At 45.8% G+C, this 16,902-nt stretch overlaps 1 protein-coding gene across 1 annotated transcript in view; it reads left to right on the top strand.

Moving 5' to 3' along the window:
- The first annotated feature begins 11,269 nt into the window (after nt 1-11,269).
- The window catches only part of LOC145395284 (uncharacterized), a 124,650-nt gene continuing 119,017 nt past the window's right edge, over nt 11,270-16,902 (top strand). Inside the window, exon 1 of the mRNA XM_080268963.1 lies at nt 11,270-11,360. Within this exon, the coding sequence (XP_080125089.1) occupies nt 11,270-11,360 (91 nt within the window). The remainder of the gene's footprint in view (nt 11,361-16,902) is intronic.

Raw genomic sequence — 16,902 nt, forward strand, 5'->3', positions numbered from 1 at the left:
ATTTGAATTTCATTAAATCAGGCTTTACTGATCTACAAGAACACCCGCCGACATGTCGTAAAAATACCCCCGCTAGTACCAATACACCAGTCCTGTATGAGACAGCCCTAGCATGTATTCAATATGGACGGTGGGTGTTAGCACCGAAGTGGTGACATGTAGAGGTGTATGGTATGTAGAAGGACTGCTGGGCCTTGATAGCAGGCTGTGAAGCCTATGCCCAGAGTCGGACACATAAAAAAAAAAAAAAAAAAACTACCCTCCCTCGCCTCCTTCACTCCACCCCAGCACCAGGAAGGCTACTGCCCCTACTAAAGGAAGGGAAGGCAACACCAAATCCTACTCCAGTATCGGTCTTAGACCCGTCAGTATAGATGGGGATAGCATCCCCATGAGTGGAGACATATTCTAAAAAGAGAGAGAGGGACATCTGAGAGGCAATGAACCCTTTTTCCAACAACGGACCTACAAACTGTCACACAAAGGAGTAGCCAAGAACCCACCCTTGGGATCCAATGTGAACAAACTGCCTGTCTCGGAACAGAGAGGGTTAACATAACAGACCAGACCCTGTAACCAAGGGCTTTGGGAAACTGAGATGGGTGTTGTAACAGAAGATTGGAAATCCTGGGAGAATATGGCACCAGAAATTGAGTCTGGAATTCGTTGAATACGATACCAACACCTCATCATCAGCAACGGGCGTCACAAATCCAAGGGGAGTACACCCGCGCCCACCAACAAACTTGAAATCGGAGATCATCTGAATGCCCCAGTTGCCACATGCACACCAGCATGATGCACAGAATTTAACAACCGGAGACAAGCATCTGTCGCAGAGGAGTAGACCTCACACCCATATCCAACTTTAGGAAGAATAAGAGACCTATCCAAGAGGAGCAGGGACTGAATGTCAGCGTCCCTACATGTCTATCTATCTATCTATCTATCTATCTACTGCCAGATGCCTCAATCCCATTCGGGGTGGCCACAAACAAATCGCCTCCACGTCGCCCTGTCCCCCGCCATTTCACCGCCCGGCTCCCAACTCACACCCCTCTCTCTACTATACCTATCCACCCCATCCCTCCATCTCATCCTCGGCCTCCCCCTCCCTCTCCCCCCCTTCACATCACTCACATACACTCTCATCGTCAGTCTTTCACCCTCCATCCTCTCCATATGGCCAAACCACCTCAGTGTATTCCTCCTAACGCTTCCTATCACATCCACATCCACACCACAACGCTCCTTTATATCCTCATTTGTCAGCCTGTCTCTCCATGTGACTCCACAGGCTCCTCTTAAATAACTCATTACCACTGCTCTCACTCTTGACTTGTGCCCTTCCAACAACGTCCAAGCTTCACTTCCATACGTTAGAGTTGGTATCACAATATTGTCATGTAGTAACTTTTTCACTTCCATGCTCACTTCCCTGTTTCTTATCACTGCTTTCAAGGAACCAGCAACTTTTCTTCCCTGCTATACCCTATCAAGCACTTCACCCTTCAAACTTCCACACTACCCAAGTACTTAAACGTATGCACATTTTCCAATTCCTCACCATCCAACCTCGCCGTACATTCACTGACATAACTTCTCTCACAGACCATCACTTTACTCTTCCCTACATTCGCCTTTAGATTCCGTTTCTTACACACTCTCCCAAACTCATCCACCAAGCCTTGCTGCTTCCCTTTGTCTTCAACAACACAGTATCATCTGCAAACAACAGTACAGGGAGTTTCCAAACATTACCCTCTCCCACCAGGGCCACTCCAACATCCACTACCCTACTTGTACCTCTTTTATTACCCCATCCATGTACAGATTGAACAACCATGGAGACATGACACATCCCTGTTTCGACTCAACCTTCAAAGAGAAAAATTCACTCAGTTCACCATCCACACGCACTGCAGCCTTAGCACCATCATACATACTCTTCACAGCATTCAACAACTTCCCATCTACTCCATATTATTCTTAATGCTTTCCACAGTCCTTGTCTATCCACCCTGTCGTATGCTTTCTCCAAATCCATGAAAGCCGCATACAACTTCTTTCCCTTCTCTAGAAACTTTTCCACTAAAGATCTAAGAATATCTGATCTACACAACCTCATCCCTTCCTAAAGCCTTCCTGTTCTTCTCCAACTAATTCCTCTGTTATTTCCCTAACTCTGTCAATAAGTATCCTACCATACACTTTTCCTATTATACTAAGGAGACAAATGCCCCTATGATTACCAAACACTTCTTATTCCCCTTCCTTTGTACAAGGGAATAATTATACCTGACTTCCAATCCTCCGGAACTCTACCTTCCTCCCAGGCCAATTTGCACATCTTCCACATCCATTCTACTACTATCTCTCCCCCATGCATCAACATTTCACCACACACTCCATCAATTCCTGGGGCTTTCCCCAATTTAACTTTCTTCATTGCTTCCACAACTTCGATCCTACTGATTTCTTTCTGTCTTCTCACCTCCCTCCTTCTCCCAGCCATTCCCCAGCCACTTATACTCGCATCACTTCCATCCTCTATGTTCAACAATTCTTTAATGTGTTCTCTCCATCTGTTCACTTTTTCTCCCTTCTCCACTAGTAATCTACCATTTTTATCTTTCACTCCCCTGCCAACTTCAATTGCACCCTGTCTTACTCTCTTCACCTCTTTCCAGAACATTTTCTTACAGTCCCTCCACTTTACACTCAAATTCCTTCTAAATTCCTCATCCACTCTGTACTTACTCTCTCTTACTAATCTTTTTACCTCTCTCTTTCTTTCTACATATAACTCTCTCTTCCGCCTCTCAACTTCTTCCACGCCCTATTTCTCATCCATTCATTGTATGCTTTGTTTTTTTGTGCCACAGCCTGTTTCACCTCTTCATTCCACCACGCTGTTCCTTGCACCCCCCTCCGTCTTCTCTTCCTCCCACACACCACATCACATGCTCACATATTTCTTCTGTGAATATCCTGCACACACTTTCCATGTCCCCATCTGCTCCACTTCTCTCTTATATTCTGCCTTTTTCTCATCCTCTTGTAACCTTTCCACTCTCCTTGCAAATACTCCTTCTTCCTGTCCTTCCCTTGTTCTATTACTCCATCTTATTTGGATCTTGATTCTGGCAACCACCAAGTAGTGGTCAGAAAGTCCACTCCCCCAGCCTCTATAAGCTCTTGCATCCATTACACATCTTCGCATCCTTTCATCCACACACACATAATCAATTTTTCCCCTTTCATTTAGTTCACCACCCACCCTTCTCATCACTTGCCATGTATATCTGTGGATCATTTTATGCCTGAGGAGAGTATTGGCTATCACCAACCCCCTCCCAGCACAAATGTCCACTAATGTACTGCCATTCTCATCTATCCCAGCAGGCACACCCCACTCACCAACTATTCCATCCACCTTCACATTCCCTACTTTACCGTTCATATCACCGATCAAAAACGCTCTCTCATTTCTTTCAAACTTTTCCATGGACACTTCCACATTTTTCCAGAACTCTTCTCTCACTCTGCTTGCACGATCTTGCGTTGGTACATACATGAACAAAATCGCCCACATTTGTATTCCAACTTTCAAACTTACCCACACAATCCTTGACCCAACTGATCCATACTCTCTTATATTCTTCTTCCATCTTTTACACACAAGTATACACACTCTTTCTTTTGCCCTCTCATTCTCACCTACTCCTGCACATATACCCCATCCATAATCCCATTCTCTCACACTCTCACCTCTCAATTTAGTTCCAGTTACTCCAGATACATCCACTTTCGCACCCTCAAGCACCAGGACAATCTCTCTCTCTTTCACCTCATTCACACCTCTTACATTCCATGTTCTGATTACCATGTCCTTTGCCTGGTCCTTGGTCGTCATCTTTTGGTCAGTCCTTGTCCGAGGCTTCTTGTTCGTCTTTTTAATTAGTTGTTTTCAGGGGAGGGGCAGTAACCCTCCGCCAACCCTTTTAGTTGCCTTGTACGACAAGCACAGATACTGGGGGAGTATTCTTGAAAAAAAAATACTCTACCCTCAGGGGGTATGAGCCAAAACCCTCATAAGACTCAAAGCTTTTAGATATGCCATCCTAAGAGAAAGAATATAAGGAACCCAGATTAGTCATCCATCAAACAGAAGACCCAGAAACAGCGTCTCCTCCTCACATGATATTCTCTGACCATAGAGATACAAGTCAGGGTCTGGGTGAACCCCTCGAAGACAACAAAAATGCATAGCCACTGTCTCTGTTAAAGAAAAATGGAAACCACGAGACTCTGCCCAGTCAGAAATTAAGTTAAGAACTAGCTGCAACATCCTCAGAGACATTGTAGATGTGGTGAAGGAAATGCAGAGGTCATCAACATATATTCAGCCTCGTACACTGTCAGGAAGTCCATTGATTATACTGTTAATGGCTACTGCAAAGAGTGTAACGCTAAGGATACTCCTCTGTGGTACTGCATCTTCTAGTGCACGGGCATTAGAAAGCACTCCTCCCACTCGGACCCTTAAAAAAAGGTTAGGTAAAAACTGTTGAATAATAATAGGCAACTGCCCACGAAGACCAAACTCATGAAGAGAAAGTAAAGTGCCATGACGTCAGGCAGTGTCATATGCCTTCTCCAGATCCAAAGAAGACTGTGACCTGTAGTTGGCTAGTGGAGAAAGCCTCACAGACAGAAGATCCTAATGACAGTAGTACATCAGAGGTAGATCGCGTTTTTTGAAAACCACACTGGGCAGGAGATAAGAAGTTACCATTCTCCAAAAACCACACAAGCTTAACATCGACCATCTTTTCTAGAACTTTACATATACAAGACGTCAGAGAGATAGGCCAATAGTTCGTCGCCTGGAAGTGGTCCGTACCTGGTTTGGAGATGGGTATAACTACAGCAACACCCCAAGAAGCTGGAAACTCACCAGACAGCCAGATCTTATTAAACAGTGAAAGCAAAAACGAAAGGGACTCATCAGACAGATGACATAAAAAGGCATAAGGAATATCATTATAACCAGGAGAGGAATCATGGCACTGTGACAGAGACGCATGGAGTTCAGAAACAGAAAAGGGAATTTTATAGCACTTCCCAGGAAGAGGCAAAACTGAGACCATGAGACTCTAGGCGTCAACGCTGACAAGCGAAAGGCAAATCTGCATCCTTCTGTGACACGCTGGCAAAATGATCAACAGACAACTGCAAGAGTGAAAGGATCAGCTGCTGTTCCACCTGCCGCAGATAGAACAGGAGGGGAGGGAACAGTAAATATTCCTGAAATTTTCCTTACCCGGTTCCACACCTGAGTGAGAGAAGTCCTCAAACTGATAGAAGAAACATAACCTTTCCAGGATAAATGCCTGGCCTCCTTTAAAACCTGCCTCATATGAGCTCGTGCCCTCTGCTTTGCCACTAAATACTAAGGATCCCCATAGTGATGACTAAGTCGAGAGAAGGCAACTCGTTTGGCTTTCCCTGCTGAACTATAATCAGAGTTCCACCAAGGAACCAGACGTTTAGGAAACTGACTCTTCTTTCTTGGAATAGGGCTGCTGAGTGCAACATGTCAATGAAAAATGACACTGCCTCAGTAAGACAGCAAAACTCATTGACAAAAAGGGAAATGGAATTTAACTCCCTGAAACGTGGCCAGTAACCCTTATCCAGATGCCAGCGAGGAAGACGTGGCAGAGGTCCACCTGCACTAGCAGTCAAGAGTAAAGGAGAAGGGTCGATGCCATACAGGTCTGGCAACAAATCCCAGGTAAAATCTAAAACAGCATTAGCTGAACATAAGGACAAATCAATGGCAGTAAAAGTTCCAGTCTGGCAATGGAAATCAGTCATCTTTTTGGAGTTTAAAATGCCCAACTCCTCATCCTCCAAGAAGGAGGCCAGCATAACACCCCAAGGGTTGGTTTCAGTGTTACCCCATAGTGGATGGTGACCATTCATATCTCCTAGGAACAGAAAGGGAGAAGGAAGCCCACGAACAAAGCGTTCCAGATCCTCCCGTTCAATAGTTGTACTAGGAGAAAGATAAAGACTGCAAACTGTATACTGCCAACGTAGAAACATCCGGACAGCAACAACCTGCAGGGGAGTGGAGATGTCCAGATGACTGTAGGGAATATCCTGGCATAGGAAGATAGCAGCACCTCCCTGATGGCCTTGGCATGGCACAGGATCAGAATAAAACCTCCATGATGGCCTTGGCCCGGCACAGGATCAGAATAAAACGTATGGTAACCCAGAAGGACCGGAAGGAAGAGCATCACCAACCATGGTCTCCTGGATGCACATGCACAGAGGAGTGAATTGAGAAACAAGATGACACAGCTCTTCATAGTTTGCATGTAAACCCCAACAATTCCACTGGATGACAGAACCCATAGTGAAGGGATGATTATTAATTGTGGGACTGTACACCTCCTGACAAGCGAGTGGTTTTGGACTGATGCTTAGGAAGGCCCTTGGGAAGAAACTGCCCAGCACCAGGAACTCGCACCCTATGTTGAACATCCATAGACAATCATGAGCATCAGGAAGAGAAAAGTTTTACAACACTCTTCCTCTGAAGGGAACAACACTTGGCTTGGAAGCATTATGGTGCAGTGTGCCACCGGGCTGAAGATAACCTGGAGGAAGAAGAAGAGGGCTGGGCAGTAGTCTTCTCTGGAGAAGCAAGAGATGGCTTGGCAGGGGGACCACAAGCTCCCCCAGCTGGAGTAGAGCAAGCAGTGCCACCATGAGAAGGCACATGATTGGTAGCACACCCCACAGTACTGGAATCCTGAGAGGGCAAGGCCTCATGTGGCTAAGGAGGTGCATCAACGACCTGGGTACCACCACTGTCCGGTGGTGGCTGGTCCATCAGCGAAACGCCATCCTCAGCCTGCACTCGCCCCAACCCCTGAGCATCACAAGTAGGAGGAGTAGTGGGCTCCACAGCAGAGATCTTTGGTAGCAATGCTTCTATTTCTGAGTTCTCTGAGGAGCTACGGTGATGATTGCCATGCACAGGAGTGACACTGGGAGTTTTGGATGTGTCAAGGCAAGACATAGTATCAATATGGACATTTGCCACAGGGATGGATGAGGCACTTCCAGATGCACGAAGCACCACCCCAGAGTGGACACCCCCTGAGGCAGGAGGCATCTCCCTGAAGGAAGCACAGCTGCTGTCAGGCTGCACCCCCTCATTGGAACACCCTGACTGAGAACCCTGAGAAGTGAATGGGGTATTGTGCAATGGCAGGGGCACCTGCCACGTAGCTTTAGGGCGAGACAAGACAGCAGCAAAGGTAACCCCAGGGCAAATAAACCTCTCTCTTACCCTGGTCTTTGCCTCAGAAAAGGACATTTTCTCCTTCATTCGGACAGAAACAATCTCATGCTCAAGCTAGTACAGATCGCAATCCCTCGAGGAGGCAGCATGCGCACCTCCACAGTTCAGATATTTAGAGGGTTGAGAACAATCAACCATACCATGGGAAACACCACAACAATTTCCACAGGCCTCAGGAAGGCCAGACGCTTCCCACAGGCAAGAATGGCGAACATGATCAAACCATTGACAATAATAGCACCTTCTAGGACGGGGAACATAAGGGCTAACCTTAAGCTTCCACCACACAACAGTGACAACCTCAGGCAAAGTAAGGCGGTCAAATGTCAAGATAATAGTAGGCGTGGGTGTTAAAACCCCATTAGCTTCCTTCATAATTCTCTGTACTGCTACAGCTCCCTGAGGAGCCAGTCCCTCCAGGAGGGAAGAAACAAAATAAGAGATCAAGTCACAAGAATAAACAACCCCACGGGACTGATTTAAGCCCAAGCAACAGGAGGCAGACACTGGATAACTGGCGACCATAGTAAGGGACTGGATGTATGAACTCTATTCTACATTCCTGGTCTCTAGCAACTGAGAACATTGCCCAGTAAGGACACCTTGGAGGTACAGTAAGTCCACATGTTGTAAGTAAACCATTGTGAATATGAAAATAGTTCAGGTTCTGGAAGGAAGTACCACCAGCCATTTGAGTACTATGTATTTTATATAAGAGTGTTTCACAAACAGGTCAGATAACAGCTCCATAGAAGGGACTTTCGGATTCGCAGTTTTGGCAGATGACCCGGAGCATAAAGAGTCATTGACCGTAGAGTGACCAGGTGATGGCGACTCGTGTGGCTGGTCACTGACCACATGAGTGGTTAAAGATGTGTTTAATGTATCCATATGTACATTATTCAGAGGTAAAATGACACCAGTAGTCAAGGGAAACCACCTACCAGGGAGTGAGGGGACCGAGCATGGTCTGATGGGAGCGGGGTACCTTGTCCTGAGTGGGTGACCCAAAAAGGACACCCCGTGATACAAAAGCTCACTCCCACCAGTGCAAAGACCGCCTTCCCCAACACCCCCCAGCCAAGACACCCAACCACCCAACTCAGGACAACACCAAGGCGACCTCTTTGGAGGGCGGCACTGATGACCCACACTGGTAACCTACGTTTTGGGCAGCGCTTAGTCAGACCCCTCACCCTTCACCCCACCAGCATGGGAGACCCTGCTAGATGTCATTACATCCGCAGGCAGGGTTGTGGGATCACAGGGACATGCAAACCTCCCCACTACGACAAGGTGGCTGCCCACGGGGGGTGTTAACTAGTGAAACAGGAGCTCCAGCACACCTTATCACCAGCATTCTCATTCCTTTTGAGAGTACCAACCTGATCAGCTAGTACTACAGCCTACTCCTCATAAGCTCCATAACAAAAGTTCATCATGATCAAATTGAAGTGCCTATTATGGCAACTAGTCACCACCTCACTTCCCTATTCCTGCATTTGCTAGCCCAATCCCGCCTCCCTCATCCTGTCACCTCAGCCCTCTGCTTCTCTACGTTGTCCGCTCTATGCAAAGGGCTCCCTGGTTTCGCCCTCGAATTTCAGTCGTTTGTCCCACACGGGATCGTATCAGTCACCTCACATTTGCAATAGAATGGCTGAATATAAGAAGAATCTGCTTACATAACCGAATGCTCCATAGCACTGTTGCCAACGGTAACAAAATGTATTCATCTATTTAAATTTCAAATGTCATAATTGTCTGTGAAGATGACCAGTTTTCAGCGATTCATAATCCCCCCTCCCCCGCCAATTGTTTCAGTTGCAAACCGCTGGTTCAGAAACTATGCACCTGCTTCCACTAGTTCTTGCACCATTACATACATAATTACCATAGAGGCATTTGTCTTCTTAGTGTAATAGGAAAATATATGGTAGGATACTTACTGACTTAACAGTGGAATATATGTAGAAGAACAGGAATGTTTTTGGAAGAGAAGAGGTTGTGATATTCATTATTACGTCTTTAGTGGAAAAGTTTTTCTAGAGAAGAGAAAGGAGTTGTATGTACCCTTCATAGATGTGCAAAAAGCATATGACAGGGTCGACAAACAAGGAATGTGGCAAGTATTAAGGATATATGGAGTAAATGGGAAGTTACTGAATGCCGTGAAGAGTATGTATGAGGATGCTAAGACTGCAGTGTGTGTACTGAGTGAATTTTTCTATCTGAATGTTGGAGTGAAACAGAGATGTGTCATGTTCTCATCGCTGTTCAATCTGTATGTGGATGGGGTTAAAAAGGAGATACAACGTAGAGCAGTGGATGTTGGAGCAACCCTAATAAGAGTGAGCAGTGTTTGGAAACTCAATGTACTGTTGTTTGCGGTTGAGAATGTACTGTTAAGTGAAGACGAAAGGTTATTGCAAGGCTTGGTGAATTAGTCTGCGAATGCAAGAAGCGGAGTCAATAGGTGAATGTACGGAAGAGTAAAGTTATGGTCCTTGAGAGAAGTGAAGTCACTGAATGTACAGTGAGGCTGGATGAGGAGGAAATGGAAAATGTGAGTGTGTTTAAGTACTTGGATAGTATGATGAGTAAGGATGGAAGTTTATAGGATAATGCACTTGAAAGGGTACATCAGGGAAGAAAGGTTGCTGGTTCTTTGAAAGCAGTGATAAGGAACAGGGAAATGAGCATGGAAGGAAAAAGGTCACTGCATGACAGTATTGTGACACCAACTCTAACGTATGGTAGTGAAGCTTAGACCTTGCTGGAAGGACACAAGTCAAGAATGGGAACATTGGAAATGAGTTATTTGAGAGGAGCATGAAGAGTTACATGGAGAGACAGAGTGACAAATGAGGAAGTGGAAGAGTGTTATGGTGTGGATGTGGATGTGACAGAAAGCGTTACACTGGGGTGGTTTGGACATGTGGAGAGGATGGAGAGCGAGAGACTAACGAGGAGAGTGTATGGGAGTGAGGTGGAGGGGGGGAGAGGGAGGGGGAGCCCGAGGATGAGATGGAGGGATGGAATGGAAAGGTATATGAGAGAGGGGTGTGTGAACTGGGGGCAAGGCAATGCAGTGGCATTAGACAGACCAACATGTAGGCGATTTGTTTGTAGCCACCCCTTACAGGATTGAGGCGTTTGGCAATAGATAGACAGACAGACAGACAGAATGTCATATCAATGCCAACTGTAAACATTTTGTTGAAGAAAATATGATTTAGTTTGATATTTGTTGAAATGAGGGCCGTTTTTCAACCGTGCCTCCCGCTGCTTGAAGATGACGAATAGCAGCTTCTACGCAGGACGAACCCCGCTAGACACATCCCGTGTAAGGTACCAGTAAAACTAATGGGAACAATTATTAGGGGTCAAAACATCCCTTTAGATTCTAGAAAATTGTACTTGGCATGAAATTGAAATGGGCCCATCTGTGTCCTAACTGCAGCCATCCTTTTAAGTTTCTTGGTACTGGTAATCTTTTTCCAGTTGCGGCTGCGCTACACAGACTGACAGTCAGGGTAAAATTATTGCATATTAGTTTATGAACTGTAGTGGTCAGATTCAAAGGTTTTAACTATAAGGCTTCCCTGTGAATCAGTTAAGGAGCTTTTGGTATCAAAACCAACAGGCTAAAATTGATGCAGTTGTAGGAGAGATTTTCGATTATGTTTTTTTTTTTTTTGTTTTTTTGCGGGGGTGTAAGGACACAGCATCAGCTACGAAAGCATCCATGTTGAATAAAATCATGTAACGGGACCAAGTAGTCTTGAAGGGATTAATTGATACAGAATGGTGTGTTTGTTAGCTGGAATAAAATATCTTATGGTTCTGACCTAATTTACTTTATCAGGAGGGTGAAGTCAAATGATGGTCGCATCGTCTGCACTGCTTGTCATGGGGGTCGTGGCTGCCGCTGTAGAAGGATCAAAGACTCCCACCTTCCTTACCCATCTCTCAGGTCTGTTCACACTCACTTGTATTTATTTATTATTCTGTCTACATTAACCCCTCATATTATGTAGAGTTGAGGTGTTATGTGTGTCTGGATACGGTATTATTAAAAAGAAGCATCGTCTAACGTAATACAATACTCGCATTCTACTCCAACTTGGCCTAATATCATCATCCCTCCATCCTGAATGTTCTCTTGGAAGAACACCTTGTCGCTAGATTATGAGACCACGGAAGTGACTGAAAAAAACGCTTGATTAAATGAGGTTCCCAGCGGAGTAGGAGCTTACACGCCTGAGTTGCCAATTTTGAGTTGTGCATTGTAAGTTTCTGTGCAAGTCCTCCTCTATCAACATGGTGAAACAAGTCATAATAAAGGGTCCATTCTTCAGCTGTACATAGGGTCGAGAGTGGCTTGCTTTCTCCCTCCCAAACCCACTGGAATTGAAGTCAAGTGTTTGTATGGGGATAGAACCTGTGAAGATGAAGCTCCAGAAAGGTCATGCTCAAAAGTACGATGCTGCAAAGTTCAATCTTGCAAACATAGTGCTCCCTTTAAAATATCCAAATCAAGTTCTGATGACTCCAGAGAAACTGAAAGACCTTAAGGACCTCACACAGTATGTACCACAGCTCATCAGCCCTTCTTTGAGGAAATATTTGCAACACAGCAGCAACTGCAAGGTGGGGACGTCGCTGGGGATATGGAGTCTGACCCCAATGACGACCTCTTGGACTACTAGCTCTCTCCATCACTCAACCCTCATAAGCATAATGGCCTTGTTGGACTAGTGAGTGTTCCTAGAATAAATGCAATGCTAAAAATTTTATGTTTGTCTTTATTACATTATGTCTTTATTAACCCTTTAACCGCGGGTAATGTTTTGGTCTGACTGTCCTCTCCTGTGGGGGTTTCAGCCAAATGTAAACAAACCTTTAAACCTTAATAACTCTGCACAGAATAAAGCTAGAGAAAAAAAATAAGGTACCATTAGAAAGTACTAACCTTCAGCTTTCCATTGATGTAGGTTTCATGATTTTGTTGACTTTCACAGGACGGGGAGAGCCGTTAGAAGTGAGGGGTGTGAAATAACTATTTTACACCCCACACACCAGTACCAAATACCAACCACTCTCTCATAATAGTAATATAAACATATATGAACACTGTACATACGATAAACACCCACTCTGTGTTCACTGAGGTAGGTAAAAGGCACTTCCCTGCGGCTGCGTCCGCTCTTCACTGCGGCTGTGTCCGCTCTTCACTGCGGCTGCGCCTCACTTCACTGCGGCGGCACCCGCTCACTGACGTTTCATGCGATCTTTTCATTCTTTCTAACTTCTAATATTATTTTACATATAATCTGGGCAATATACATTATATTTACACTGCACTTATTACTATATTGCGTAACTGGCGCATCACAGAATTCCACAAGTGCCGCAGAATTCCACAAGTGCCGCAGATTCTCTTATTACAATATCACTTATTATACTGGCCAATATTTACATTTTTTTCTAGGCAAAATATCCCTTATTACTACATTATCCATAATACAATTATTGGCAAAGCACGTCACTGTCGCATCACTATATATCACTGTCACTTTCAATATTTACTCAGAGAGTGGTACTCGGCAAAACACGGAGTTACACATAGAGCGACTTGGCATTCCAGGCACTGGTGTTTGCTCATTTTTCTCATCCTAGGCCTCCGTGTGGTGTTAGAACATACTCTGCAGCGGCCCTGTGACAACCTGCCGCCTGCTGTAAGAGGCAATTTCACAAGCTGGTGCCGGCTCATGTAATTGCGGCACTCAAGACGGTCAGGTTGTGTGTCAGAGTGTAGCCTCGGGATCAATGCCGTCACCTGACCAAATTGTGCAAGTAGCTGCTGCACGACAGTCTTGGAAAACTGTCTCAGTGATGGTTGCCTTATGCCCCCGACTTGTGTCTTGTAGAGAATGAAGGCGTTGAGCATGCACATATCGAGCATGTGCAGGCAAGCCTTCCTGTACCATCGGGTGTTTCTCCTGAGACAGTCGATTTCGCCAATCATCATATCAGACTTATCAACAAGTCTCATATTGACATTGTAATCAATGACGGCATCAGGCTTCATGATTGGCTCTCCCGTCCTGTAGCTGACCTTCCCAGTTCTCTGCAATTCCCCTTTGTGGATGGTGCTGATCATATTCACGACCTTCTTGTCATACCACCTGATCGCAAGAAGCTTGTCTGACTTCTTCAGGTGAACATCTCCCCTGGGTGATGATGATGCTTCGGGGAAACTTGGCCACTCTTTCCTATAGCTCCGTACAGTGCCAACAGTGCCAATGCCGTGTTCAGCCAGGTATTTGGAGAGTTTCGGTGCTGTGTAGTAATTGTCTGTGTACAGCACATGATTACCACCAAAATACCTCTCCATCAGCACTTTTACAACAGAGCCAGAGAAGCCAAGGGGGTCTTTCCTGTTCACATCCATTGTGCTAGCAGAGTAGATGACAAAATCCAGGATATACCCCGTCTCACAGTCACACAGCACAAAGAACTTTATCCCAAAGCGGTGGCGTTTGCTGGGGATGTACTGCATGAATTTGAGACGTCCTCTGAACAATACCAGGGATTCGTCTATGACGACTTTCTGCATAGGCCGTAAAAATCGCATAAATCGATCCCTAATCCTGTTGAGAAAATCCCTCACTTTCCACAAAGGGTCAGTTTGGGATGGGTTTGCATTGTCAGCGAAGTGCAGGTATCCAAGCAGCTGTCGGAACCGATCCCGTGACATATACTTCCCGAATATTGGGATAGTAGTAATGTCATCCACGAGCCAGTACTCCTCCAACTCATGTCTCTTTATATGGGGCGTAAGAAACATTAGGGCAAAAGAAATATACAGCTCTCTGATTCCGACAGGCAACCACGACACTTGCTTTGGTGAGCCAATAGGTCCCAGCCCTTCTGCTGCACACTGAGCTGCATACCTATTGGTCTCATCGCTGACATGCTGCACGATTTCATCATCCATGAAGGCCAGAAAGTAGTCAACAAAGTCATCTGCGTTGCATGGGAAGGCAGGCTGTATTCCAGCATTTGTCATATCAAATGGTGGATTGTGTGGCTGAAAATCTGCACAGTCAGACCAAACAAATGCATCCACTTGCCCTGTGCGTGGTTCAGTGGCAGGGGCAGGTTGCATTGCACTCGTTTCCCCGTGAGAAGGAGCTGAGGTGGAGGCAATGGGTGAGGCAATGGGTGAGGCAATGGGTGAGGCAGGAGGTTAGGCAGGAGGCGAGCGGGAGGGGGGTGAGGCAGGAGGCAATGGGGAGGGGGGTGAGTGCGGGGGCGGTGAGTGGGGGGGTGGCGAGGATGAGGGAGCTGAGCGGGGGGCAGGCGGGGGGGTTTCTGACCTGGTGCGTGGTGAAACTTGACCCTTTCTACCCCGCTTATCACCTCGCTTATCTCCTCGCTTATCGCCCAGCTTTGCTCTCCAACTGCCATGCATCCCCTTTGTTCTAGGCCTGCCTGCACGACCTGCACGGCCTGCCTTCCCTCACTTTGCAGGCTTTGGTAATTCGTACTCCTCAGATGATGTAGACTGAGGAGAGGGCACGGCAGATGATGATGATGATGATGTGAGGGCAATAGGGCTAGGGGAACGGGAAATTGATGGGAAATGCTTACTAGGGCCTGGTGTGGGAGACGTGAGCCTGTGCTTCACTCCCTTCCCACGTGCAATACCAGATTTGCCCATAGGAGCCTTTCCTTTCCCAGAGTAAGTTGGGGGTGGTGGGGGGGAAACAACACGATCACTTTCATCACTGTCACTATCAATGGAAAATGATTCACCACCAATCACTGCTAAATCATCACTGCTTGCTGTGAGTGTGTCACTTTCACTGCCACAATCAAGAGTAGTACTTACAGTTTTGTCCAGCTCAGTTCTAATTTCAGGAGTGCTCAACCCCTTCTGCCTCGCCATCGGCAGTTCCTTTACCGGTGTAGAGGTAGAGGGAACACTAGCACTAATCATTGTAGAGGAGGAAGCGAGCAACGATGAGTCGGGACGGAGCGCCAGTATCACGCACAGAGCTGGACAGATACTGACTGATGCGGGTCAGGGCAGGGGTGGGGGGGGCCCCCTCGGGGTTGGAGGAGGGAGGTGTGGGATGGCTGGCGTGAAAGAACTCCACAGCTACTCTTGCGTGAGACACTTTGCGCGCTGGGAAAAAGCGCGATGTTCAAAATATTCACGATCATTCCAGAATGACACCTGTGGTTTGGTCCAGTTTTGTCAATGTCATTCTGGAATGACACCCGTGGTTAAAGGGTTAACCCGCCCCATCCCGACCACTTTTCCACCACTGACTCCCCCCAGTCCTGACCATTTTTGGATTTTTTTTTTTTTTGGCTCAAACCTCCGCTTTTGGTGAGAAACATCGAAAAATCATAGAGAAATCGCTCACCTGAGGTTTAAAATACTCGAAACAGGTAGCAGTACCTCCTCACTTTACTGCGTTTTCTATCAGGCTGGCTCCAAAGAAAACGAGTTCTATGGGAGTGTAACCATTCCACACCACTCATAAACAGTATTTATTTATTTATTTGGTACGAATTTATATGTAGTACAAGAGAATATTGGTTTTCATACAGTAATATAGGCAATATAGGCATTGTTTCACTTATGAAACACATCAACATACCTGACCTTTTTTTGGCGACATTACCTGATCATCATTTCTGACTGTTTCTTCCTCTAATGCTATGTAAAGTTTGTCCTCCACATTGTCATCGATTGGGGAATCACTCTGGCCCTGAATTTCGTACCGTTGCATGACATGGCTTTAATGGCCAGGTCACTGGTAATAGGTGAATTGCTGAGACAATGGCGTGGTGGGGGGGGAGAGGTCATGCTGGGTAAGGCATTGTCCCTGCCTGGCATCTTGTAGAGGAAGGTGTCCTGTGTATACATACCAAAAATCACTCGCGAAAATTGAAAATTGTGCAAATTAGGGACCTTGCAATTGATTCGCGATTATGAACGTCAACGAGATTGGCAGCGACAAAACGTGTGGATGTTAATTCACGTCGACAGTACGCCACGGGTTTAAGACAACAATACTGGTGTATAATATGTACTGTCTGAATTCAGTGGCCTTCCATCGATCAATTAAGGCTAGTGAACGTGGTTGTCTTGAGAATTCACTTAGGACCTTTCTAGACAATCTTTCTAATGAGGCAAAAATCAGATGTATTAGTTTCTGCGACAGCTTACACTTCTTTGGGCCTTTCATGAGAAAAAGCAACATTCTCCTCGTGACTCCAAGGTAGACTAGGTGCATGTAATCTAACGGAAATCCTTTAATGCATGATATACCACAGTCAATAAGAGGACTTATTCCTAACAGATGTGAATCCTTATACTGAACCTGATTAATTTTTTCATCAGATCTTTCATTACAGGGCTGTGAAGAGTCCAGTACAAGAATGTGAGATTCCCACGTTCCTTTAATTTCACACCTTTCACAAGCATAATATCCAGT

Source organism: Coenobita brevimanus, chromosome 30 (assembly GCF_032717465.1).
Source record: "Coenobita brevimanus isolate Jiangsu-jjx chromosome 30, ASM3271746v2, whole genome shotgun sequence".
In the NCBI taxonomy this organism is placed as follows: domain Eukaryota; kingdom Metazoa; phylum Arthropoda; class Malacostraca; order Decapoda; family Coenobitidae; genus Coenobita; species Coenobita brevimanus.